Raw genomic sequence first — 25,774 nt, 5'->3', positions numbered from 1 at the left:
TCTGAAGTGCCAACTCAGAGGATTTTTCAGTTTTCAACCCTGTATTTTTATTGTTTTCTGACTGTGACCCTTGGCCTAATACCCCAGATTTCACTTCTGAAGACTGTGACTCTTGTTTAAACACTGAAGATGTCAAATCTTGAGGCTGTTGTATTCCTGGGGATGGCTTTAATGGTTTCCCTTCTTGTGATTGTGTCCCAGGGGTCAATTCTAGAGAGCTCCTGTCTTCTTTATGGAACCCGGGTTTGAATGTCATTTGTTTTATATTACTGATCATTGATCGTAAGGTTGGGTCACATGTTTTCATACTTGTAAATGGCAGCTCCGATTTACTGCCAATAGTTTTGAACCCATGAGACAAGCATTGCTGGACTGACCCGGAAAGTTCTTTACCTTCTGTAGTCAAGTTAAAAGTTTTGGGTTCCTGCAACCCTATTGCTAATGGAGAGGTCTTTACGCCCTGTAATTGTGGCTCAAGATGCAATGCCACAGATTTTTCTTCTTGAATTTTTGACCTGCCAGTCAGTTCAGATGACCTCACACCTCTCCATAGCATAGGAAGCTTCAGTTCTGTAGGTGTGGCATCTTGAGACTGTGACCTTGAGCTTAACCCTATACTTTTCTCAGTTTTAAACTGAGATATTGGTATCCATTGAATAGATTTTGTGCTTCCAGTTTGGGGTTCTGTATTCAGTGCCTCAGTTTTCATACCTTGAAGCTGTGGGTCCAACGTTGACTCCAAGGCTTTCTCTTGTTGTATCTGGGACCCTGGAGTCAACTGGCAAGGTTTCAGACTTGGCACCTGTACTTCATGTTGGAACTCTTCGGCTTTTACACTTTGAACAACTGGCTCAGGAGCCAATTCACATGAGGTTGTATCTTTGAATGGTAACTGAGAGTTGATCTCTATGGGTTTCATATCTGCAAGTTTGGGTTCTTGATCTGACTCCATGGGCAATGTATTTTCTGATTCAAGCTGTTCTTTCTGTTGGTCAAAAATCCCACCTTTCCACTCTAGTGACTTTACAGTTATCTGGTCATCCTGTGTAGACTTAAGAGTTAAGTTCCTGGGTGCCATCCCTTGAGGCCCTTGTTGTGTTGAGGTGAAATCTACAAATTTTACTCCTTGGATCCCTTGTGTTTTGGCTACAGTTGGAGGTTTTAGTTTTTGCTGTTTCCAACATGGGGAGATCACAGGTTTCCTGTCTTGCGTTTGTGACTGTGAAGTCAGTCCCTTGGGTTTTATACTTTGCAGTTGAGGCCCTTGAAACAGCTCCATAGACTTTTCTTGAAACAACATCCTTGGTATAAAAGTCACAGGACTCTCCCCTTGCTTCTTTGGTTCAGGTTTCAAGTCCATGGCATTTACATCTTGAACATGGGTACCATGGGCCAACCCCTTAGTTTTCACATCTTGAATTCTTGGACCTGGAATCAACTTGACAGACTTCATATCTCCTCTCAGGGAACTACTTGGGGATACCAGAGTAGATTTTATCCTCTTGAGACATTCTTCTACAGTTAAGGCCACAGATTTCCTATCTTCTACTTTTGGCTTCGAAAGTAGTAACTGTGGTTTTAAACCCTTCAAGCTGGTGCCTAGAGGCAGCTCAAGTTTCCTATCTCCTGCTTGCATCCCTGGGGTTGACAGCATTGATCTGACATGCTCCAGCTCTGACTTTGACTTTAAATTTGTGGATTTTCCTCCTCCCAAAATTGCCCCTGGTGTTAATTCCACAGATGTCAGAGCTTCTTGCTTTGAGACTGTGCTCTTCTCCACAGGTTTCATATGTCCCGAAAGCTGTCCTTCGATCAATTCAGAAGATGCCATGCCTTGGGTCTGTGGTCTTCTGATCAACTCAGAACGATCTACATTTGCTAAGTGTCTCCCAGGAGCCAACTTCATTGTTTCCACCATTGGTGCCTGTGGCTCAGCTCCCACTTTATAAGACATTTTGTCTTCAAAGCTTGGTACTTGATTCCCTGTGACATATTTTACATCTTGAAACAGGGACTCATGTACTATCAGTTCTGGCTTTATCCCTTGTGTCTCTGGCTGTGTGGTCAACTCAAAAATTTTTACACATTCTAAGTGTGGCTCCAAGTTTACCTCTGAAGTTTTCATACCTTGAGGTTGAATTCCTGGTATTATATCCAAAAATTGGACATCTTGCAGCCATGGCCCTGAGTTAAAACATCCCTGCTTTGTATCCTGTAGCCCTGGAGTCATGTTTGTTACTTTTGGATCCTGTATCCCTAACTCTGGAGTCATAGAACTTCCACTAACAAACATGGATCCTGAGATTTGCTCCCCAAATTTGACCCCTTGAAGTTTTGGTCTTGAAGCCAGCTCAGAAGATTTAGTATCTTGTTTCTGAGGTCCTGTGTTGACCACCTCAGATATCACGTGTGGATGCTCTAGTTCAGAGGCTTGTGCTGCAAATTTCATGCTGTGAAACTCTGATCCTTGTGTAGGCAGAGCAAGCTTCCTATATTTGAACCTGGGCTCTTGGCTTTTTGGCAAAAATGATTCTGGCATAAATCCCTGAGATGTCCTCTCTTGAAGCGGAAAACCTGGTACGAACTGTATATATTTGAAATCTTGGTGCTTGGGGTTTGAGATGGAATCAGAAAATCTCACATCTTGCAAACATGGTCCTAGATTTACTTCCATAGATTTCACAAGTTGTGGTTGTGGTTCTGGAACCTTTGGACCGGGAATAAAAACAGATGATCTGATTTCTGGTATTGGGGAATATGATATTGCTTCATCTGATTTCACACTATAATGTGAATTTTCCCCTTGAAGAAGTTGCTCTTGATGTAACTTTGATAATCTGACACTTTGCAGTTGTGGCCCTGGGATTAATCCTGACTTGACAATTGGCTGCTCTTGGCCCAGATTCAAATCCACAGATTTCACATTTGGAATCCGTGTCCCTTCAACTGACTCCTTTGGTGATAAACTCTGTGGCCCTGGCTCTGGTTTTGCCTTTTCAGGATCTACCACTCCAATAGATGACTGTTGTACTAAATCCACAGATATCTCACTTTGTAACTCTAGTCCTGGATCTATTTGCATAGACTGTACATTGTGGAGCTGTGGCCCTGGGATCACATCTATAGTATGTGGTGTGGGTTCTGTAGTTAACTCTACAGGTTCTACAACTAGTACACATGGTTCAGAGGTTAATTCTTCAAATTTCAATTTTTCTGCCAAAGACTCTGATTCCTCAATTTGCACTTTTGGTTCTAGATTCAACTCCTGAGATCCCATCTCTGAATCTGTTTCTACAATAGTCCCCTGTGTATCATCAACTTCAGGCAATGTCAATTCGGTGCTTTCTGTGTATTCACATACACTTATTGTTGATGCGTTAGTAACTTCTGAACATGGTTCTAGCATCTCATGAACAACGTTCATATCTGGGGACTGTGGTTCTGGGGCCATCCCTTCTAGGTTTATGGTGGGCACTTCTAACTCTGGTAGCAAATTAAGAACATCTTTACTTTCAGATTGTAATTCTGGAGTCTCCATCTCTCTTACAACCTCGGTCCTAATTACAAGAGTATCTTGGAGTGGTGGTAAGCTCATCTCCATAGATTCTGAGGTTTGGCTCAGAGGTGCTGGAGTCATTCCTGCTGATGACTGTGTCAACTCAGCAGATTCTTTCACCTGATGACGAGGGTCAGAGGTCACCCTTGTTTCTGAGGCTTGTTGCTGTTCAGTCAGCCCTTCAGTTTCTGGGAAAGAACAACTTGAGTTGAGGCTCACATCTGCAGATTTCACTACATAAAAATGTGTGGTCAACTCACCAACTTTCGTACTTTCCACCAGGGTCTCAGGAATTAGATTCCTACAGTCTATCAAATCTTCTTGTGGTGTGGTGGTTAATTCCTCAGACTGTATGCTCTGCTGAAGTTGTTCTGGGGTCAAATGTGTAGATACCACCTTTGGGGTCAGCGGTCCATCTTTTTTTGTTTCTAAAAGTTCATGTTGTTGGCTCATCTTTATAGGTACTGTCCCTGGATCTAGTGCCCCTGGGGCTGTTGTCATAGATTCTGTTACTTGATAACCTGATGGTGTCATCTCTGTAGGATTCTTCTTTTGTGGCCAGGTATCAGAGGTCAACCCCATAGGTTCTGTCATTTTGTGATTTTGTCTTGGGCTCACCTCTGAACAGTCTAAGTCTTGGTGCCGTGGGGTGAACTCCAAAGGGTTCATGACCTGATGAGGCAGTTTTGGAGTCAATGACACATACTCTGTGCCTTGACATGGTGTCATCCCGATGGAGTCTCTGACTTGAACCTTGGGCACAGAAGGCAACTCTAGAGATTCTTTGGTTTGAGCCACTGACTGTGCAGTCAACCCAGCTAGTAGTGGTGTGATCACTCCCATGGCTGACTCCTGTACCACTGAGTTTATCTTTAGAGCACTCATGGATTTCTTTAAATATTTGGGAATCATCGTTGATGAATCCAGGACTTTAGGTGGTGGCCATAGACGTTGAAGTGGCCTAGGAGTAAACCTGATCTGTTTTGTGGCTTGATTCTGTGACCCTGAGTCCATGACTTTATGCTGAGGCTGCAGAATCCTTTCCCTAGCTTTGAAGACTGTATGTGGCGGCTCTGGACTCATCTTTGCTGGTTCTACAGCTTCATCCTTATGCAATGTATCTACCTGCTCTGATTCCATGACTTGGTGTTGTGGCCTTGGGGCTAGTCCTGCTGATTGTATGACACGTTCATTAATCAGCCCCCTAGAATCCATGTTGTGAAACAATGCTACAGGACTTAGTTTTGAGTTACCTGGCATTGGATTTGGTCTTGAGTCCCTCATTTGATGCTCAGGACTTGCTGCTTTTAGTGATGTAATTACTGGATTTGATGACTTGGGAGGTATACTCACTGTTTCAGCTTGGTAGGGTGGCTGTGATAAGTTAGTCTTATCTTTTATTTTCCATGCAGAGTCTGCTACATCTGACTGTGAATCTGGGATCATGCCCATTGCATCCATAACTTGATGCAATGCCATCGGAGTGACCTTTATGCTGTCTGTGGCTGAACATGGTACCTTAGGTGTCAGCTCCACATTAGTTCCTTGTGCCTTATGTGACTGCATCCTTTCTTCTGGAAGACCTATGACCTTCTGTTCTATATTCAGCTCTAACATGGGCTTTGGATCTTTTTTCCTTAAAGTGATTTCTTCCCAGATTGCACTGACATCTACCTTTCTGGAAGGTGGCGTGTCCACTGATATAACTAAAGGATTGTATGTTATGATTTGGTTCAGATTCTGACTGCTTGTTGGAGGTAAGTGGCTGTGACATTCTTGCTTTTGTCCTGTTTATTTCAGAATTTACCCCAATGTTCACATGGAGATGAATTGGCTGTGACATTCCTGCTTCTGTCCTGTTTATTTCCGAATTCACCCCAATGTTCACATGGAGGTGAATCGATGGAACATCTGAAGATCTGTTGGTACTTGGCTCAGTGTTCTGAGGGATGGGTGTAGGTAAATGAGTCTTAGGGATCTCTTGTTCAGGAACTCCTTGTGCATCCATCAGATGATTTAGTATTTCCCATGATTTCTTCACAGGCAGAGGTACCACTTGTTTCTGCAGAGTGGAGACCTTCTGAGACATATGTCCTTCCAGCTCTCCTCTGACTAAAGGAGAGAGGTGGAGGGGAGCCCAAACAAAGGGTCTTAGTCTCTCATTTAAAACAGAAGTAGCTGGCACTACTTCAGATTTTGTAAGTTTTCTGTCATTTTGTGACTTTGTCTTGACTTTTTTTTTTTTTCTGCCATTTTGTGACTTTGTTTGACCACTGCCTGTGCAGTCAACCCAGGTAGTAGTGGTGTAGTAGTGGTGTGATCACACCCATGGGTGACTCCTGTACCACTGAGTTTATCTTTAGAGCACTCATGGATTTCTTCGAATATTCTGGAATCACCCTTAATGACTTTAGGTGGTGGCCATTGATGTTGAAGTGGCCTAGGAGTAAAGCTGACCTGTTTTGTGGCTTGATTCTGTGACCCTGAGTCCATGACTTTATGCTGAGGCTGCGGAATCCTTTCCCTAGCTTTGGACACTGTATGATGTGGCTCTGAACTCATCTTTGCTGGTTCTACAGCTTCATCCTTATGCATCCTTACGCTCTGATTCTATGACTTGGTATTGTGGCTTTGGGGCTAGTCCTGCTGATTGTATGACACGTTCAGCTCTCCTCTGACTAAAGGAGAGAGGTGGAGGGGAGCCCAGACAAAGGGTCCTAGTCTCTCATTTAAAACAGAAGTAGCCGGCACTACTTCAGATTTTGTAAGTTGTTTTGCAATCCCTATAGGTACTGTCATGGATAATATGGCTTGTGGGGACCTGGTCCTGCAGATGTCCCGCAGCAGTCTCCTGGCTGGTGGCAGGGCGTGAGTGGGGAGGGGGGGATTGCCTGCCCCTGCCGCTGCTGGCTGCTTCTTCTCCAGTTAGAAAAGTTAATGGGAACTTTGCTGGTTCTACAGCTTGATCCTCATGCAATGTATCTACCCCCTCTGATTCCATGACTGGGTCTTGTGGCCTTGGGGCTAGTCCTGCTGATTCTATGACACGTTCATTAATCAGCCCCCTAGAATCCATGTTGTGAGACAATGCTACAGGACTTACTTTTGAGGTATCTGTGATTTGATTTAGTCTTGAGTCCATACTCTTTGATTCCCTCATTTGATGTTCAGGACTTGCTGCTTTTAGTGATGCAATTAGTGGATTTGATGGCTTGGGAGTTATACTCACTGTTTCAGCTTGGTTGACACATACTGATTTGGTAATGGTGATGTCATGAGCACATGTGAGATGGGGTTTTGAGGAGGGTCCTATAAGGCAAAGAGGCGGGGGTAGGTCAAAGAGAGGACTGTCCTGTGTTTTCCTCGTGGGCAGGGGTCCATGGAGGTCGTGAAGTGAAAAGTTAATGGGAACGGCTGTTAATAATGGTCGGGAGAGGGAGGCACAGAAAAAGCATTGGGATGAATTGGGATGGGTCGTCAGGGGAAGGAGTTCTGCTGCATATTGGATGTATTGTAGCCAGGAGAGGGTAGCTTGTAGTTCCTCCTGAGACTGGTTTTCCTGTGCTCCACGTTGGTTGCGCCAGCTGTGGGGAAGAAATCTCGCGGGCGGGGGCGGCAGAGTCTCAGGGCGGTCCGGCATTAGGGCTTCCCGAGCCGCCAGCAGAGGATCCCACATTCTGAGACATATGTCCTTCCAGCTCTCCTCTGACTAAAGGAGAGAGGTGGAGGGGAGCCCAAACAAAGGGTCCTAGTCTCTCATTTAAAACAGAAGTAGCTGGCACTACTTCAGATTTTGTAAGTTTTCTGCCATTTTGTGACTTTGTCTTGACTTTTTTTTTTTTCTGTCATTTTGTGACTTTGTTTGAGCCACTGCCTGTGCAGTCAACCCAGGTAGTAGTGGTGTAGTAGTGGTGTGATCACACCCATGGGTGACTCCTGTACCACTGAGTTTATCTTTAGAGCACTCATGGATTTCTTCGAATATTCTGGAATCACCCTTAATGACTTTAGGTGGTGGCCATTGACGTTGAAGTGGCCTAGGGGTAAAGCTGACCTGTTTTGTGGCTTGATTCTGTGACCCTGAGTCCATGACTTTATGCTGAGGCTGCGGAATCCTTTCCCTAGCTTTGGACACTGTATGATGTGGCTCTGAACTCATCTTTGCTGGTTCTACAGCTTCATCCTTATGCATCCTTACGCTCTGATTCTATGACTTGGTATTGTGGCTTTGGGGCTAGTCCTGCTGATTGTATGACACGTTCAGCTCTCCTCTGACTAAAGGAGAGAGGTGGAGGGGAGCCCAGACAAAGGGTCCTAGTCTCTCATTTAAAACAGAAGTAGCCGGCACTACTTCAGATTTTTTAAGTTGCTCTGTCTGGCTCATCCCTATAGGAACTGTCCCTTGATCTAGTGCCCCTAGGGCTGTTGTCATAGATTCTGTTTGTGTCATTTCTGTAGGATTCTTTTGTGGCCAGGTATCAGAGGTCAACCCCATAGGTTCTGTCATTTTGTGATTTTGTCTTGGGCTCACCTCTGAACAGTCTAAGTCTTGGTGCCGTGGGGTGAACTCCAAAGGGTTCATGACCTGATGAGGCAGTTTTGGAGTCAATGACACATACTCTGTGCCTTGACATGGTGTCATCCCGATGGAGTCTCTGACTTGAACCTTGGGCACAGAAGGCAACTCTAGAGATTCTTTGGTTTGAGCCACTGACTGTGCAGTCAACCCAGCTAGTAGTGGTGTGATCACTCCCATGGCTGACTCCTGTACCACTGAGTTTATCTTTAGAGCACTCATGGATTTCTTTAAATATTTGGGAATCATCGTTGATGAATCCAGGACTTTAGGTGGTGGCCATAGACGTTGAAGTGGCCTAGGAGTAAACCTGATCTGTTTTGTGGCTTGATTCTGTGACCCTGAGTCCATGACTTTATGCTGAGGCTGCAGAATCCTTTCCCTAGCTTTGAAGACTGTATGTGGCGGCTCTGGACTCATCTTTGCTGGTTCTACAGCTTCATCCTTATGCAATGTATCTACCTGCTCTGATTCCATGACTTGGTGTTGTGGCCTTGGGGCTAGTCCTGCTGATTGTATGACACGTTCATTAATCAGCCCCCTAGAATCCATGTTGTGAAACAATGCTACAGGACTTAGTTTTGAGTTACCTGGCATTGGATTTGGTCTTGAGTCCCTCATTTGATGCTCAGGACTTGCTGCTTTTAGTGATGTAATTACTGGATTTGATGACTTGGGAGGTATACTCACTGTTTCAGCTTGGTAGGGTGGCTGTGATAAGTTAGTCTTAGCTTTTATTTTCCATGCAGAGTCTGCTACCTCTGACTGTGAATCTGGGATCATGCCCATTGCTTCCATAACTTGACTCAATGCCATCGGAGTGACCTTTATGCTGTCTGTGGCTGAACATGGTTCCTTGGGTGTCAGCTCAGAAAAGATTGAAGGAGATGACAGGATTGAGCTGTTATTGGACGATTCCAAGGATATACTGTAGTGAGTAGAACGTTTCCCATTTTTACAGTAACAATGATCTAGGAGAATCTCCTGAGCCACAGTGTCAGAGATGGAGGTAGTAGACATACTATCGGATTCAGACAAACTCAATTTTATGACTGTTGAGCTGAAAAACAAAGAGAATTTTTTTGTTTTTTTGTTTTCTTTGGAACCAGTAGTGGGAAAATTAGGATAGAAAAAAAGAAGTGGTCATTTCAAGTACAAAATATTTTTGGTCTAAGGGAGGTGAGGGTAGAAAAGGGGTTGCATTCACAAGCATCAGTTATTTCTGTAAAGTATCCCTCTACTAGAAGTGAGGGAGATGAATCAGTGACGTGCATGCTATACAAATAAAGAAGCTGTAACTTATCCCCAGAGCACACACGATAATAAAAGTACATGGTGCCCAGTGTCAGAGAAGCAGAGACAAACACATCCTTGGGGCTCACTGGACAATCAAGGCTAATTAGCAAGTTTGACTGAGAGACTTTATTTCACAAAGAAGGTGAGCAGATCCAAGAAATGACACCCAAGTTTTACACACACACACACACACACACACACACACACACACACACACACACAGTCCCATTAAACTTGCCATTAAGCTGGATGACTTGAGTTCAGTTCAGTCCCTAAGATCTGCATGTTAGAAAAGAACTGGTACCCGTAGCTTGCCCTTTGACCTCTACATACATATGGCACACACGTGCATACATGCAACAAAAAAAAAGAAAGTAAAGAAAAGAAAAGTTAAAAACAAATAAGTGTATTTTTAAGTAAAACAAAGAAACAGAGAAACAAACAAAAAAAAATAACTCAACCTCACTGCTTTGGGGGTTAGAGAGCTGGGTCAGTAGTTAAATGCAGTAACTGCTCTTCCAGAAGATACAGGTTTGATTCTCAGCACCCACATGGTGGTTCACAAACATCAGGAACTCCAGTACCAGAGGATTGCATACCCTATTCTGGCCTCTGTGGACACCAGGCATGCATGTGGCGCACAGACATACATGCATGCAAAACACTCATACACATAAAATACAAATAAATCTCAAAAAAATCGTTCTTTACAACTCAATTTTTTCCTTTCCCTCCCCCGCTTCACTCTTCTTCCTTCCTTCCTTTCCTTTATTTTAAATATTTCTCTACCCCCTACCCAGAAACTCTTTTTCCTGACCTTGCATTTTCCAGATGTTGGGAGATCCGTTCAAGGCTCTTGTCTATTGACCATAATATATAGCCCTCGTTCCAGCCCATAGGAAGTCCTGAAATACTGGACACAGCAGGGTAGGTCAGTGAAACTGAATTGATAGCAAAGTACCAGAAAGCTAACCAATAAGAATAGAAAGTTAATTTAAGAACAAGACAATTGCTACCATAGTAAATGAAGTAAAAGTACCAGGTATTTTATACTTTTAGCACTTACAATTAAGGTGATGTCTTAGTTGGGGTTTTTATTGTTCTGATAAAACACCATGACCATAAAATGCTTGGGGTTAAAGAGTTTGTTTCATCTTTCAATTTTCAATTCCATACTCTGTTGCGGAGGGAAGTCGGGGTAGGAACTCAGGGCAGGCATCATGAGGCTGGAGCTGACACAGAGGCTCTGCTTACTGGCTTGCTTTCATGTCTTTCTCACTCTGCCTTCTTATATCACCTGTGACCACCAGCGTGGGGTGGCATCACCCACAGTGAGCTGGGCATTCCTACATCAATCATCGGTTAAGGCAATGCACCACAGGCTTGCCCACAGGGCAATCTGGAAGGAGTAATCTTCCAAAATGATGCTAGCTTGTATCAAGTTGACATGAAACAGTCAGTAGGACAGTCTGAAGACAGACTCTTACCTTGTCGGATCACTTTCTATAAAATTCTTCCTGGAGTCTTTCAATTGTGAAACTGGTAATAGGAGGAAAGAAACTATTTAGTATAGTAACTACTGATATCATCTATCAGAACCCCTTCATTTAACAGTCATGCCTGTCATGAAGCTAATTAATGGCATGGCACAGCTATCAACATTTTAAAAGCCCATAATCTCTGTTTTCTTCATCATGGACCAGAAGTGCCCCCATTAGAAGCATGGGGATGGGAACGTAGCAGCAGGATACACAGAGATCTGATACATCTTTTTCTTTAAAGATGTCTACCCTGAATCCATAGTAGAAGAATAAAGGTAACAGACCTCCCTTGTCAAACTCCTGGTAGTTATTCTTTGTCCATTCTCCTGACCCACCGAGTTTCTTTCCCATACTTTGGGCTTTCCACGAAAACATACAGGACACAGAAGCATGGGGAAAGGGACCATGGAGGAGTTATGGGGCTGTTTGCATGACGTTGGAAGTGAAGATGTTAGAAAGATGGCTCTACTCTAGTCACACCTTCTTTCTCAACTTTCTTCCACATGCTGTCAAAGAACAGAGTCTTAAAGCAGAAACACAGCTGATCTGACATAAGCCTTGAGCTAACAGTAAAGGATAGAGTCATTCTGACCTGTAAGCTTCTTGATTTGTTTATGATTATTTGAATGTGTTGAAGTCTAGATAAAAAAGAAATAAGAAAGTTAGATTTATGTTATAGATTGGAGATTTTACTGACAATACATCTTATCTTACCCATGGGATATTGATATATTTTATATCAGGTATTAACTCAGCTGTCTTCTACAATTATATCATTAGTTACTAATTTATTTGTGAATAACATTAAATATAATAAAGAAGCAGTGAGATGGCTCTATAGGCAAAGGTGCTTGACCTTTGGACCTGGGTTCCATCTCTGGAGCTCACCTAGTAAAAAGAGTGAAGCAGTTTCCACAAGTTTTCCGATTTACCTCCACATGCACACTGTGGCATTTGTGCATGCATGCACACACTCATACATGTTATTAAAGTGTTTTTTAAATCTAAGTTCTAGATTATTATATGGCATACTTAGACTAAAGATAAATATGAACCCTGTACTCTAGAGACATGCATTAGTAAGGAAAGCAGCCACCTAAACAGCTAAGATACCATGTGGGAAGCAGCAAAACTGCTCAGTGGGTAAAGGTGACAGTTACCAAGCCTTGGCAACCTACATTCAACTCCTATGACCTTCAAGGGTAAATGGAAAGAAATGACTCTTGCAGGTTGTTTTTTTACTTCTCTATGTCCCATGACATGTGCACACCTGTACACACACACACACACACACACACAATTTTTAAAAATGTAGTAGAAATGCATCAGAGAACACAGAAGACCTTGAATAATTTCCTTAAACAGAATGGAAGAATTACTCCATAAATTTCCATTTGTGCTAGAGCTCAGACAATCAGCTGATTTCTGGGCAAAAAAAAAAAAAAAATCCATTATAAGCAAGTAAGACATCACTGAAAATGGCATATTGTAATTTTTGTGGTGGGGCATTCACCATAGAAGACTGGATAGACATGGCTTTAAGCCAACAGAAGTCTTTATTAGCCACTTGGCAACTACAATGAATGTTTGGGATCCCAGTGTAGCCCCAAGCCGCCTTCAGGGTGACCTTTTAAGCACAAAACCCATGTTCTGGGTTGACATACTTCAGTTAACAGGAACAATTAGCCAGAAACAGAAGCCAAAAAGTTAGGCTAGTACATTTTGAGACTCCAAGAACTATGGACTTTGATGGGTTAGGCCTTTGTTTTAGTTTTGGCAGGTGGTACTGTCTAGGTGCTGAGTTTTACAACCTGAATGACACTTGCATCATGGAGTGAGTTGTGCTAAGGTCTGAATCCCTGCTACAATTTTCAGATGCACTTTTGCTGAGCTGTGGGAGATGGGGCTGAGAAGGTGAGAACCAGTGGATGCTTGGTGTTAGGAGTTCAATTCTGTCCTGTAAGGTCTTCCTAGAAAGTCTTAAACTCCTGGGACTTTGCAGCAATGCCCTCAGTCAGTTTAAGGGTATTATTATTGACATTTGTCACCATTAAAATAAAACAAATAGGTACTCCTTCCTTTTGCATCAGGGCATCAATATCTAAAGAGCCTAGATGACAATTCTGGAGCATTTGGTGAGTAAGTCCATGGTTTCGTGACCCAGTTTACCACAGAGCTATAAATACATCTAGCAGTAGTTTTGATAGTTTTTAACTTATTTTATGCTTGCTTCATCGTGCATTATTTAATAATATATGTTCCATGATGGAACCATTAAGTAAAGATACAAAGCAAAGGAAAACTGGTGTTAAAAATCTTAGTTAATATGTATAACAATGATCCTTCTGCATATGTATTTTCACATGATCTACAAATATCACAGACATAAGTAATCTGAAAACACCTGCACGGTGAAATACCTACAGATACTGGATAGAATGCAGCATGTGTTTAAATGTAGAGTTTATCCTCTGTGAAAAGTAAGGTTACAATAAAAGCTAAGTTGAACACTTTTCAAAATGGACCCCTAGAAGTTCTTCCAATGAAGAGCTGATGGAGCCTCTTCTCTTCCAATGTTGCTGCTTAGGGAGCTTGGTTACCTCAACCCTGTAATGTGGATGTCTGAGACAAAAACAGGTCAGACGACTAGAGACTTGGGATATATATCCATAAGTATGGAGCCCTTGGCTTTTTTTAAAAAAGATTTATTAATTTATTTTATGTATATGAGAAAACTGTAGCTGTTGTGAGATGTGGAACAGTTGGGAGGGGTATAAAGTCTGGATTGTAAACAAAGATTAAACAATGAATTAAAAAACAAAACAAAAAATTATTTTAAAAGGAGAGAAAAACAGAAAATGATTTATTTATTTATTTTATGTACATGAGTACACTATAGCTGTTTTCAGACACACCAGAAAATGGCATTAGATTTCATTATAGATGGTTGTAAGCCATCATGTGGTTGCTGGGAATTAAACACAGGACCTCTGGAAGAGCAGTCAGTGTTCTTAACTTCTGAGCCATCTCTCAAGCACTTCAGCTCCTGTTTTTTGGACATTTTATTATTTTATTTATTTATTATTCTTTTCTTTTGTCTTCCATTGGTCACATGGATCCTGTTCCCCAGTACTGCACAGCCAGAACTGTTTGCCCATACAAATCCCCACTTTCCCCTGCTTTCTTTAGAACAGGGATTCAAAGGCTCCTGAACCTATGTTTCTTGAGTTATTACGTATAGGATCTCAAAGAAGTTCTTTTAATTTTACAGGTTCTGGTTGAGCTAATGAGAGAGAGAGAGAGAGAGAGAGAGAGAGAGAGAGAGAGAGAGAGAGAGAGAGAGAGAGAGGAAGACTTCCTACAAAAAAAACCACTGACAAGCCACAGTGAAAACTCAGAGGCTACTTTGAAACTCATTTCACTGTCAGACTGTTAAAAAAATGGGTTGGTAAAAATGCTGGCACAAAGAAATGTCCCATAAAAAGACCTCATTAAAAAAAAAGGATGCTGTCATGGCGCAGGCCTTTAATCCCAGCACTTGGGAGGAAGAGGCAGGAGGATTTCTGAGTTCAAGGCCAGCCTGGTCTACAGAGTAAGTTCCAGGACAGCCAGGACTACACAGACAAACCCTGTCTGGAAACAAACAAACAAAGAAAACCCCCCAAAACAAAAACAACAAGAATCTTAGAGTGCCACATGCTCAGAGGACACATTGATGCTGTGAGGAGATGCAGATACAGAGATAAAATTGGTCTTTTTACACTCAACATCAGAGTCAAGGAGAGCAGTCACTCCTGATGCTAGAGATAAATACAGTTTCAAAGATCACATGCACCACAAGAGAATCTTTCTACATCAGTGGTTCTGAACCTGTGGGTCATGACTCTTTTGGGGGTTGAAGGACCATTAAATAGGAGTCACCTAAGACCATCAGAAAAACACTTTGTTTACATTCTGATTCATAACAGTAGCAAAATTACAGCTATTAAGTAGCAATGAAAATAATTTTATGGTTGGGGGTCACCACAGTGTGTAAAAAACTGTATTAAAGGGTCACAGCACTAGGAAGGTTGAGAACTACTATTCTTCATGAATCGAATGTGTGTTGTATGCCTCAGTATGTACACAGAGTCTACAGGTTTATCTTTAATGTCTCTAAAACTGCAACCTTATAATCAAGATTGTCCCAACACCATATCTGCCTAGTGACAGCCCTTCAACCAATATACTGATGCAAACATCGTGCTTCAGATTTATTCAAATAGCCCACATAAATTTCTCATTCTTCTTTTAAATATACTCTCTTTTTAAGTTTTCATTTTATTTTTATTTTATATGCATGGGTGTTTTGCCTGCATGTATGCCTGTGTGAAGGAGTTGAATTTCTTGGAACTGGAGTTACAGACAGTTGTGAGCTGTCGTGTCAGTGCTGGGAATTGAACTCAGATCCTTTAAAAGAACAGCCAGTACTCTTAACCTCTGAGCCATCTCTCCAGTGCCAATTTCTCATTTTTTACCTTTAAGAGCTCTCTTCTGTCTTGGCTTCTTTGAATCCAGCCATGATTTACTATATTATACGTATTTCCCTACAGTGCTCTGCTTCTCCCAAATAGACATTATTCTTTTAGCGCTCTCTCTCTCTCTCTCTCTCTCTCTCTCTCTCTCTCTCTCTCTCTCTCTCTCTCTCTCTCTCCTTTCTCTGATGGTTATTTAGGCCAATAGTGGCCAGAAAATGCCTGTTTTCCAGGTGAGGAAGAATGAGCTCAGAGCATGTTTCCACTGAAGTGTCCCTTACGTGCTGAAAGCTGCCTGCTCCTCAATGCAACATAAGTGACCAGAATTTACAAAGACAGACCTTACGTGATTAAACCAATAACTATGAAGGTGATAGTAATAGACATTCCCAACAAATCTAATATATACACACATACATATTGTTTGTTTTGTGTTTTTGAGACAAGGACTCATGTAACCCAGGTTGGCCTTGAGTTTACTAAGCAGCTGAAGATGACCCTAAATTCCTGATCCTCTTGCCTCTGCCTTCCAGCACAAGCTACTGGCATGGGCCACTCTGCCCAGCCTTTGTTGTTATATTAAAATAAGGATTCCTATAGCATGGGCTGCTTTGATCTTCTTATTTAGCTGAACATGACCTTGAACTCCTGATCTTCCAGCCTCTGCCTCCCTAGTGCTGAGATTCCAGGCAAACACTACCAAACCAAGCTATATACAGTGCATATAGTATACTTCACCAAATTTATGAATCCAAAATAACTTATAAATATGAATAGCTGCTGAATCTAGTGGTACATGCCTGTAATACCAACACTTGGGCTAAGGAGGAGGATTGACATTTGTTTGTGATAATCTACATAGTGAGCACCAGCCTAGCCGGGGCCATAAAGCAGGATCCTATCTCAAAAAACTAAAACAAAACACATACACACACACACACAAACACACAGCCATTTTACTTCAGGTAAAAACTCTATAACATTTAAAGTAATATAATATATTCTTTATATTAATAAAAATTATAAAATATAACAGTATTGAATTAATAAATGGTACAGAAGGCCTTCATATATAAAACCATAAACATTTAATACAGGAGATACATGATGATCTGTGTAATTGGACAGATATTTCAGGCTTTTGGCTGGGATGATTTTAATATCAATAATGTCATTCGTCTCCAAGTTAAATTCTACTTTGAGGCCTTCTTAATGGAGAATAAGAAGAGAGGGAGAGACTTGCAGGACTAAAAACTAAAACAGCTACAAAACCATAGTTAATAACAGGAACAGGCGGGTAGGAGTAACGGTTTTTTTAAAGGCTCAGAAACATCAGGAGGTAGAGGATTTCTGTGCATTGAAGGCCAGCCTGGTCTAAACAATGAGTTCCAGGACACCCAGGGCTACAAAGAGAGAGCCTGTCTCCAAACAAAACAAAACACCCAGCTCTGAAGCAAGTTCACTTACATATGACAACTTAATTGAAGAGAGCTCCACATAGCAACAAGAAAACAATCCCATCGCTGTGATGACAAACGTCAGCTTGACAAAATCTCGAATCATCTAGAGATGAGCCTCTAAGAGTGTCTATAGGGAACTGTTAGGGAACCATCCTGGGGTGCCTCTGTGTGGCATCATTCTATGACTGGGATCCCAGACCTTGTCCGTGGGGAAAGAACAGCAGTTTGGAGTCTGTTCTCTGCTCCTTTACTAAGGATGCAGTGGGTGCAAAGGATGCAAGGGATGCAACGTGAATCGCTACCCTAAGCTCCTATGGCTGTGGCTTCTTCCCCTGTCACAGTGGATTGAAGGACCATAACTTTGAATGACTGTGAGCTGAAATGAACCATTCCCTAACGAAGTCACTTTTGTGAGGGTGTTCTGTCACAGCAACAGAAAAGAAACTAAGATGACAGCAAATAATAACAAGAAAAGATGGGTCCTTTCTCAATATGGGATTCAGAGACAGACTTTCAGCGAATTAAGAATTTCAAGTGTGAGGGGGCTGGAGAGATGACTCAAAGGTTAGTGGCACTGACTGACTGCTCTTGCAGAGGACCTAGGTTTGGTTCCAGCACCCATATGGTGACTTATAACAGTATCTCTAGTTTCACAGGATCTGATGCTCTCTTATGACCCCTGGAAGCACAGACATCCTGTGGTACACATGCACACATTCAGACAAAAAAGCTCTTATATGTAAAATAAAAACAAACCTTAATTTAAAAGGATTTAAATGAGGGCAGGCACTTGTATCACATGCATTAAATTTCAGCCCTCCCAAAGCAGAAGCATGAGGATCCCTGAGTTTGAGGCCACCCTGGTCTACAAAATGAATTCCAGGAGAGCTAGAGCTACACAGAGAAAACCTGTCTCACAAAACAAAATAAAGAATTCAAATGGGAAAAATAATGTGAATTTTATAAAGAATTCAAATGTGAAAAACTACAACAGACAAAATATAAAAGAAAAAAATTTTTACCACCATGGATAATGAACTAATTAAAGAAATTCTTTTAGAAAACAATAATTGCTAAAAGAATCAATCTTAAATTTCTCATCATACACATGAAAAACCCCTGAAGTGAAAAATGTGTTAGCAAGCTTGATTTAATTATTACACAATACATAAAGCAAACTGTTATGTTCCATAAATGTGCATGGATATTTGTTAATAACATTATTTGTTTCCATGTGTGAGTATTTACTTGTATGTGTGCACACCACTTGCATGCCTGGTGCTCTGTGAGTCCAGAAGAGGGTGTTAGATCCCCTGGAACTAGATTTACAGATGGTTGTGACACACTATGTGAGTGCTGGGAATTGAACCTGGGTCCTCTGCAAGAGCAGCAAGTACTCTTAACCACTGAGCCATAACATTTTCAATCCAGCAGAAGACACCTCCTGACATACTCACTTAGAAGCTCCAAATGTCAAATTTACCATTTACTTCTAGCCCTTGGGAAATGCTAGGAAATTGGCCTTCACAATGAAAAGTATAAAAACTAAAGGGGTGTCCCCAGAAACCATTAACTGCAGGCTGAGTGTGCAGTTTGCAGTTTCTGTTTCTTACTTCTAATGCTCAAAGCCCATGGAACCATGCTGCCCATGGCTAGGGCAGGTCTTCCCACCTCAATGAGTCCAGTCTAGAAGCTCCCTCATAGGCATGCCTGCAACATTATCTCTTAGCAGACTGTCCATAGTGTCAAGTTCATATCATGAGAGGTCCTCAAACACCTTCAGGCCATGAATTTCAGTGTGTCTGGATTGATGGTCCCATCATTAAAGGTAAATGGAATACTTTAATTGAACTCTTAGACTTCAGAAGCACTTCAAAGGCAGATTGTTGTGGGGCATGCCTGTATATGCTCCACTCTGGAGGCTGGCATAAAAGGATTGTGATGAGTTCAAAGCCAGCTTAGCATATCTAGTAAGTTCCCAGCTAGCCTGGGCTTCTAAATGAAAGCACATCTCGAACATCTCTCCTGTTCAGTTTAGAATCTGCATGCGATGAAAGGTCTGAAGAATGGTGTGTAGATGAGAGAGGTAAAATAGAGCCAAGAAACAGGAGATACAGTAATGAAAGCTCCAGAAGGGAAGGGGAGTGAGGAGCCATGCCTGCAAGACCTTACCCAGTCTAGAAAGAGCAGAGTTAATCTCTCTTAAAGGTTATACTTCCCAACCCTGCTTCCCTGGCAAATGTGTTTCTATAAGAGTTTTGGGTAAGTCCCAACTCACAGGAAGTACAAGAGGAAGCAGAATATGTCAAATCACATGAAGGGGGCATTATAATTTTTCCTAATTAAAGTTGTATGCATGTATACAAAAACTATAATCATACTTTCCTTTCCACCCATCTTTTCCCACACCCCCCACAAATGTCCACCTTCCAATTTCATGTTTTATTTGTTTTTTTGGTAATCCACTAAGTCCAATTAGAAGTACCCATATATATCCATGGCTACCAGCATGGGTACTTGATCAACAAAATGTTGGCTGCAAAACCTAGAACAATGACCCTTTTCTGCAATACATAAATGGAACAAATAGAAGGGGACAAAAGAGAATCTGTAGACTAGAGGAGAGTCAAGAAACATGGTGTTCAATCTCAACTTGTAATCTTGAGTTCAACTAAATAATAATTCATGTCACTGAATGACTATTGAAATTTAAACACTGTGTATTTGAGGCATTAAGGAACTGTTCAAATTTTGTCATTAAATTTTAGGTGTAATAATGATATTATGATTAATACTTTTTTCTTTTACTTTTTTTCCATTGCAGTGTGGAGGCAGGATCTCAAACTATATGTACTAAAATATGTGTCATGAAATTCTCTGTGGTTTGCTTCAAAATAATGTAGTAAGGGTTGAAACAGAGTGACAGGTCAGTGAGGAGTCATCAGACCAACTTTTCTCCCTAATATTGAGAATAGGTCATAGGGCCTTGCACATGCTAGGTGCATTACCAATTCTGTGTACTTTTGATTTGCCTGAAATTATCTTTAGTAAAAATCAAGGAAAAATGGACCAGAGCTCAGTGGTAGAGTGCTTTGTCTAGTGTGAGCAATGATTTGAATTTGATCCCCCACTAACACACACACACACACACACACACACACACAGAGAGAGAGAGAGAGAGAGAGAGAGAGAGAGAGAGAGAGAGAGAGAGAGATTGTGTGTTGTGTGTGTGTGTGTGTGTGTGAGAGAGAGAGAGAGAGAGAGAGAGAGAGAGAGAGAGAGAGAGAGCGCTATAGTTTTAAAACTCTCTGTATTTAAAACTACATATTGGGACCAGCTAGATGGTTCAATGGACATTGATGTTAAGCCTCACCACCTGAGTGCTATCCCTGGGCTCCACACTAACCCACTGCAAACACACTGTAATTCTATCACCCTCCATCCCTCTCTCTATCTCTCCTTCCCTCCCTCCTTCCTCCCTCTCACACTCTTTCGCTGCCTTCCACTCCCTTCTCTGCATCTTTCTCTCATAGTAATACACAAAAAAAATGTATTAAAAACTCTGTATATTGAAAGCCAAATTTTACTGAAACTAAGAAAATGCAAATGGAGTTAGAGAGATGGCTCTGTGGTTATGAGCACATTTTGCTGTTTCAGAAGTCTTGAGTTCAGTCCCCAGCATCCATGTCGGGCATCTCCCAATCACCAATCACTTGTGACTTCATATCCAAGAATTTGACAACCTCTTCTGGATTCTGAGGGTGTGTGTGTGTGTGTGTGTGTGTGTGTGTGTAAGTGTGTATGGTGTACATGACATTTATACTTCAGATGAAAGATAATTCATATGCTAAGAAATGAGTCTTCAATTCATGGATATTTTTGTTTTAATTATTTTGATTTCCCTCAGGATATATTAATTTTATTTATTTGTGTGTGAGTGTCTGCGTGTGGTGTGTGTCAAGTTTGTATTTGTGTCTAAGCAGCTCACTCATCTTACCCTTCCACTCTACTAGAGAGACTAAATAGCTATCTAGAATTTGGGGAGGACTTCAATTCCTACCTCACATCATCCACAGAAAGTAATTTGATATGAATCTTAGATGTAAACAGGAAAGAAAAGGATTTCTACATGCTATGTAATATCTAAACCTAACAGAGAACTCCTGCTTGTAATATCCAATGAGGTCTTTCAAATATAACGTAAAGTAGTAACAACCCAACCGTTAAGAATATACTAAGAGGATCAAGTGATGTAACTCAGCAGGTAAAGACACTGGCTGGGCAAGCCTGCTGACATGAGTTCAGAACCCACATAGAGATAAAAGAAGAGAAGCACCTCCACAAAATCGTCCCCTGACCTCTACATGTGAACGATGCCAAATACATCCACACATTCACACACACATGCATATACACACGCATGCACATACACACACATGCACATACACACGCATGCAGATGCACACACAAAAGTGCACAAAATAGGCAGTTTACACAAAAATTTCCAAGTGGATAGTAAATGTGAGAAGTTGTTCAGCGTTTCTAGTCATGGGGGGATGCACAGGAACCACAACAGGATATCATACACTCACTGGATGGACAGGTGGGATTGTCAAGTCTGGGTAAGATGACAGGACTTGGGAGGAGGCAGACACTCATGGTCTACTCACAGGAGAGGAAACTCAGAAAAGGGGCATGACCTACTAACCTTAACTATGTGCACCATGTCTGCAAATGATTCCTCTTTGTCAGAAGTAAAAATTCCCACCCACAAAGTTGTCACTTGCAATTAACATCCCAAGACCTTTTTTTTCTTGTCATATGAGTATAAATCTTCCTTTACAAAATGAACTCACTTAGTCTTTTGCCTCCCGTGTGATCAACAAGAACCATGCCTCTCTAACTCATATCACATTGTTTCTACAAAGGTTCTATGCGTGTCAGTCTGAATGTCTCACTTCAGCTCCAGCTCCTGGAAGCACTTCTTCAATATCTCCAACATTCTTCCTCAGTGTGTTGATAATAGGATCCTAAAGCTACTACTAGCACCACCACAACCTCCTCCTGCCCTCCCCTCCTCCTTTTCCTCCTTCTCCTTTTCCTGTTCTTTTTTCTACTTTATCTTCCTGTTCTCTTCTTGGCTTTTTGAGACAGCAATTCTTGCTATCTGGAACTCACTATGTAGACCAGGATTACTTTGAACTTAGAAAGATCCTCCTGCCTCTGCCTCCCAAGTGCTGAGATCAAAGGTGTGCACCACTGTGCCCAGCCTAAAGCTTCTTGATGTGAATTAAGAGAAAAACTTTTATGGGTATTGTCTCAACTCCATCTACCCTCTGCTTGTTCCCTCAGATGGCCCAGAGGCTAAGCATTTATACAAACCTATAGGGGTTCAGCACAGAGAGAAGTGGGTGTTGAGAGAGAGTGGCTATCACATACCTCTGTCTTGGCTGCCACCTGTGTGTGGCTCCAATACCTAGAAAACAACGCCCAGATGCCACAAACCAAAAAACTAAGTACAATAAGGCTGACATGGTCCAACAGTGGGATAGCCAGCTCCCACATTGGCTCCATCACTCAAGCCTCTCAACTGAAGAGTCTCTGTCTCCAGAATATGTATCTCCATATGACATCACAATCAGTACTTCAATGTAAGGCCAGTCATTGTGCACTCAGCTCAAGTCCTCTGCAAGAGCAGCCAGTGCTCTAACCAGTGAGCCATCTCCCCAGCCCCACTCTTCACAGTGTATATAAATAACTTCAGTATACTTGTCAAAACCATGAGATTAAAATGGGAGGTGGAGGCTCCAGACTCGAAGGGCATCCTTGGCTACATTGCAATTTCAAAGCCAGTTTGAACAGCTGTGTAAACCCTCTCTCAATAAAATGAAAACATTAGTACATTTACTCTTCACTCCAGCCTTCACTAGCATCTCATATTTTCCCACCAGTGTTCAGGATCCAATGTAGAGCACAACCCAGAGTCCTCTGAGTCATAAGCAAGTGTTCTATCAGTACACACACACACACACAAAAGAAAAGAAATCCCTACATTTGAGTCTCTGTGATGTTCTCTTTATGTTTAGACTGAGGTTCTATGTTTGGGGCGGGGTAGGAATGGAGAAGACACAGCAGTGGCCTGCTCATCTTATTCCAGCACATCAAGAGGGACATGCTATCAATTTGTGACACTAGTGTCAAGCCCTTTGTAGAGCGTGCATGCTGCATCTCTCTATCTGACGTTACTATTTCCCTGTGTTCATACTTTGCTTCCACAAGTGTCCTATAAATCTAACTCCTATTGGAGGTGTGGGCCTAGCATGATTAAGCCCCGTCTCCTGGAGAAGTCATATAACACATACCTCTTGACATTCCTGAGTAAGAAAGATTTGCCGCCCTGTCACCACTTTCTATTTGTTTATTTATATTTATTGGTGTGGATGCATGTATACTTCTTCTGTACTTTGTGTTACACCTCAATGCTATCCTTCATTTTCTTGCTTGGTTTTTCCAGCTTTATCTGTGTGAAGGTCTTCTTGCCTGCTTTATACCTCATTATTGTAGGTATAAATGTTTTGCACCTTATTTTTCCCCTTCCCTTCTCCCTCTTGCTCTGGCCCCTGCATGCTCTGGCCCAAAGGTTCATTATTTATTTATTTATTTATTTATTTATTTATTACTTGTTACATGTAAGTACACTGTAGCTGCCTTCAGACACCCCATAAGAGGGCATCAGATCTCATTACAGATGGCTGTGAACTACCATTTAGTTACTGGGATTTGAACTCAGGACCCCTTGAAGAGCAGGCAGTGCTCTCAACTGCTTTTGCAGCCTATTTTAATGAATGTTCAAGCTCTCCTCTTGCTGAACACACACCAGAGGAAGTGGAAGAGAAAAGTTACTAGGATATGGGGGACGTGGATCTGTTTAGCAACAGTTCTTTGGGAGTGAGCTCAGTCTTCTTTGGCAGCAGTTCAGTCCTGTAGCAAACACCAAATAGAAACCAGCAGCTGCAGTCCAGACCTCTTGACAGGCAGACACCATGCATGAACCAGCAGCTGTAGGGCTGGAGAGTCACTTGGTGCCTCATTGGTTAAGGACACTAACTGCTCTTCCAGAGGTCCTGAGTTTAATTCCTAGCAACCACATGGTGGCTCACAACCATCTGTAATGAGGTCTGATGCCCTCTTCTGGTATGTAGGCATACATGCTGGCAGAATATTGTGTACATACTAAGATTTAATAAATAAATCTTTAGAAGAAGAAGAAGAAGAAGAAGAAGAAGAAGAAGAAGAAGAAGAAGAAGAAGAAGAAGAAGAAGAAGAAGAAGAAGAAGAAGAGGAAGAAGGCGGAAGAGGAGGAGGAGGAGGAAGAGGAGGAGGAGAGAAGGAGAAGGAGGAGAAGGAGGAGAAGGAGGAGAAGGAGAAGGAGAAGGAGAAGGAGAAGGAGAAGGAGAAGGAGAAGGAGAAGGAGAAGGAGAAAGAGAAGGAGAAAGAGAAGGAGAAGGGTAGGAGAAGGAGAAGAGGAAAAGAAAGAGAAACTACAAGGTTGTCCAACTGGCCCAAATTTAGGCTGCAGAAGCAGCAAGAAGCCACAGGAACTTCTGGTGAGTTTCTCTCAATGGTGGCATCACCACAAGCTGAGCTCAACAATGCTATGTATGAAAAACCAATACATGAATGTTGTTAGGGAAGAATAACGAGGCAGAGGAATCAAAACAACACTTAGTGCTCTTCGCCGACTGTCTGTGGGGTCATATTTATATTACTTCATCATAGGTCCTTTCCTGTGTCTGCTTCAAGAACACATTCTTTCACCTGTCTACTTTAGCAAGATATCCTTTCACCCGTGTGCCCCAAGAGAACATCATTTGACATAACTGACTTTCCAAAGAAACCAGAATCTTCTACTTCACATCACTGTAGAGTCTGGCCACCCTATAAACAGAGCTTGTCCCCTTCCACCACTCGACTGGATCACAGTGGCCGGAGCAGACACCCAGCTGATCTGCTCTGCCTTTGGAAAAACGCGTACCGAGACGTCCAAGTCAGGCCACTGCTCTCAGAACTGCAGACACCCAGCTGGTCTGCTCCCCTGTGGAAAATACATCCAGAGACATCCTAGACAGACCACTCCCCTCAGACTTGCAGCCTAGAGGAGCCACTGAACTCAGAGCAGCAGACACCATATCCTGAGACATCCTAAAGGAGTGACTACACTCAGAGCAGCAAACACCTAGCTGGCCTACTACCATGGAGACACCATATCCTGAGATATCCTAGAGGAGTCACTGTACCCGAACAGCTGGAGCTCGGGATTACAGACACATGCAGACCCTGAGGAGTTCTGACACAACCAAGATAACTGGAAAGGCAGACTCCAGTCAGAACCAGTGAGTACAGGTAACACTAAAGCTTACCAAATAGCGAAAGGCAAGTGTAAGAATGTAAACAACAGAAACCAAAGTTACTTGGCATCACCAGAACCCAGTTCTTCCACCATAGCAAGTCCTGAACACCATATCACACCAGAGAAGCAGGATTCAGAATTAAAATCACTTCTCATGATGATGATAGACAACTTTAAAAAGGACATAAAAAACACTCTCAAAGAATTTGAAGAGAACATATATAAACAGGTAAAAGCCCTTAAAGAAATGCAAGAAAACACAACCAAACATGTAAAGGAATTACACAAAACCGTCCAGGATGTAAAAATGGAAGTAGAAACAATAAAGAAATCTCAAAGGGAGACTACCCTGGAGGTAGAAAACATAGGAAAAAGATCAGGAGTCACAGATGCAAGCATCACCAACAGAATACAAGAGATA

General features: G+C 42.0%; 1 protein-coding gene across 1 annotated transcript; it reads right to left on the bottom strand.

The window, feature by feature from the left end:
* Window positions 1-5,802: 5,802 nt before the first annotated feature.
* Window positions 5,803-22,531, bottom strand: LOC143433879 (uncharacterized). The gene is made up of 5 exons (XM_076706422.1): window positions 22,383-22,531; window positions 11,562-11,607; window positions 10,916-10,967; window positions 10,246-10,341; window positions 5,803-9,192 (listed from the first exon to the last, which is right to left on the bottom strand). The coding sequence occupies exons 1-5, from the start codon at window positions 22,515-22,517 to the stop codon at window positions 7,791-7,793; spliced, it is 1,731 nt and encodes a 576-aa protein (XP_076562537.1). The 5' UTR covers window positions 22,518-22,531; the 3' UTR covers window positions 5,803-7,790.
* Window positions 22,532-25,774: the final 3,243 nt, after the last annotated feature.

The sequence above is a fragment of the Arvicanthis niloticus genome, unplaced genomic scaffold, assembly GCF_011762505.2.
Source record: "Arvicanthis niloticus isolate mArvNil1 unplaced genomic scaffold, mArvNil1.pat.X pat_scaffold_67_arrow_ctg1, whole genome shotgun sequence".
In the NCBI taxonomy this organism is placed as follows: Eukaryota; Metazoa; Chordata; class Mammalia; order Rodentia; family Muridae; genus Arvicanthis; species Arvicanthis niloticus.
Note: the sequence above shows the minus strand (reverse complement) of the source record. Positions and strands in the feature narration are given on the sequence as shown.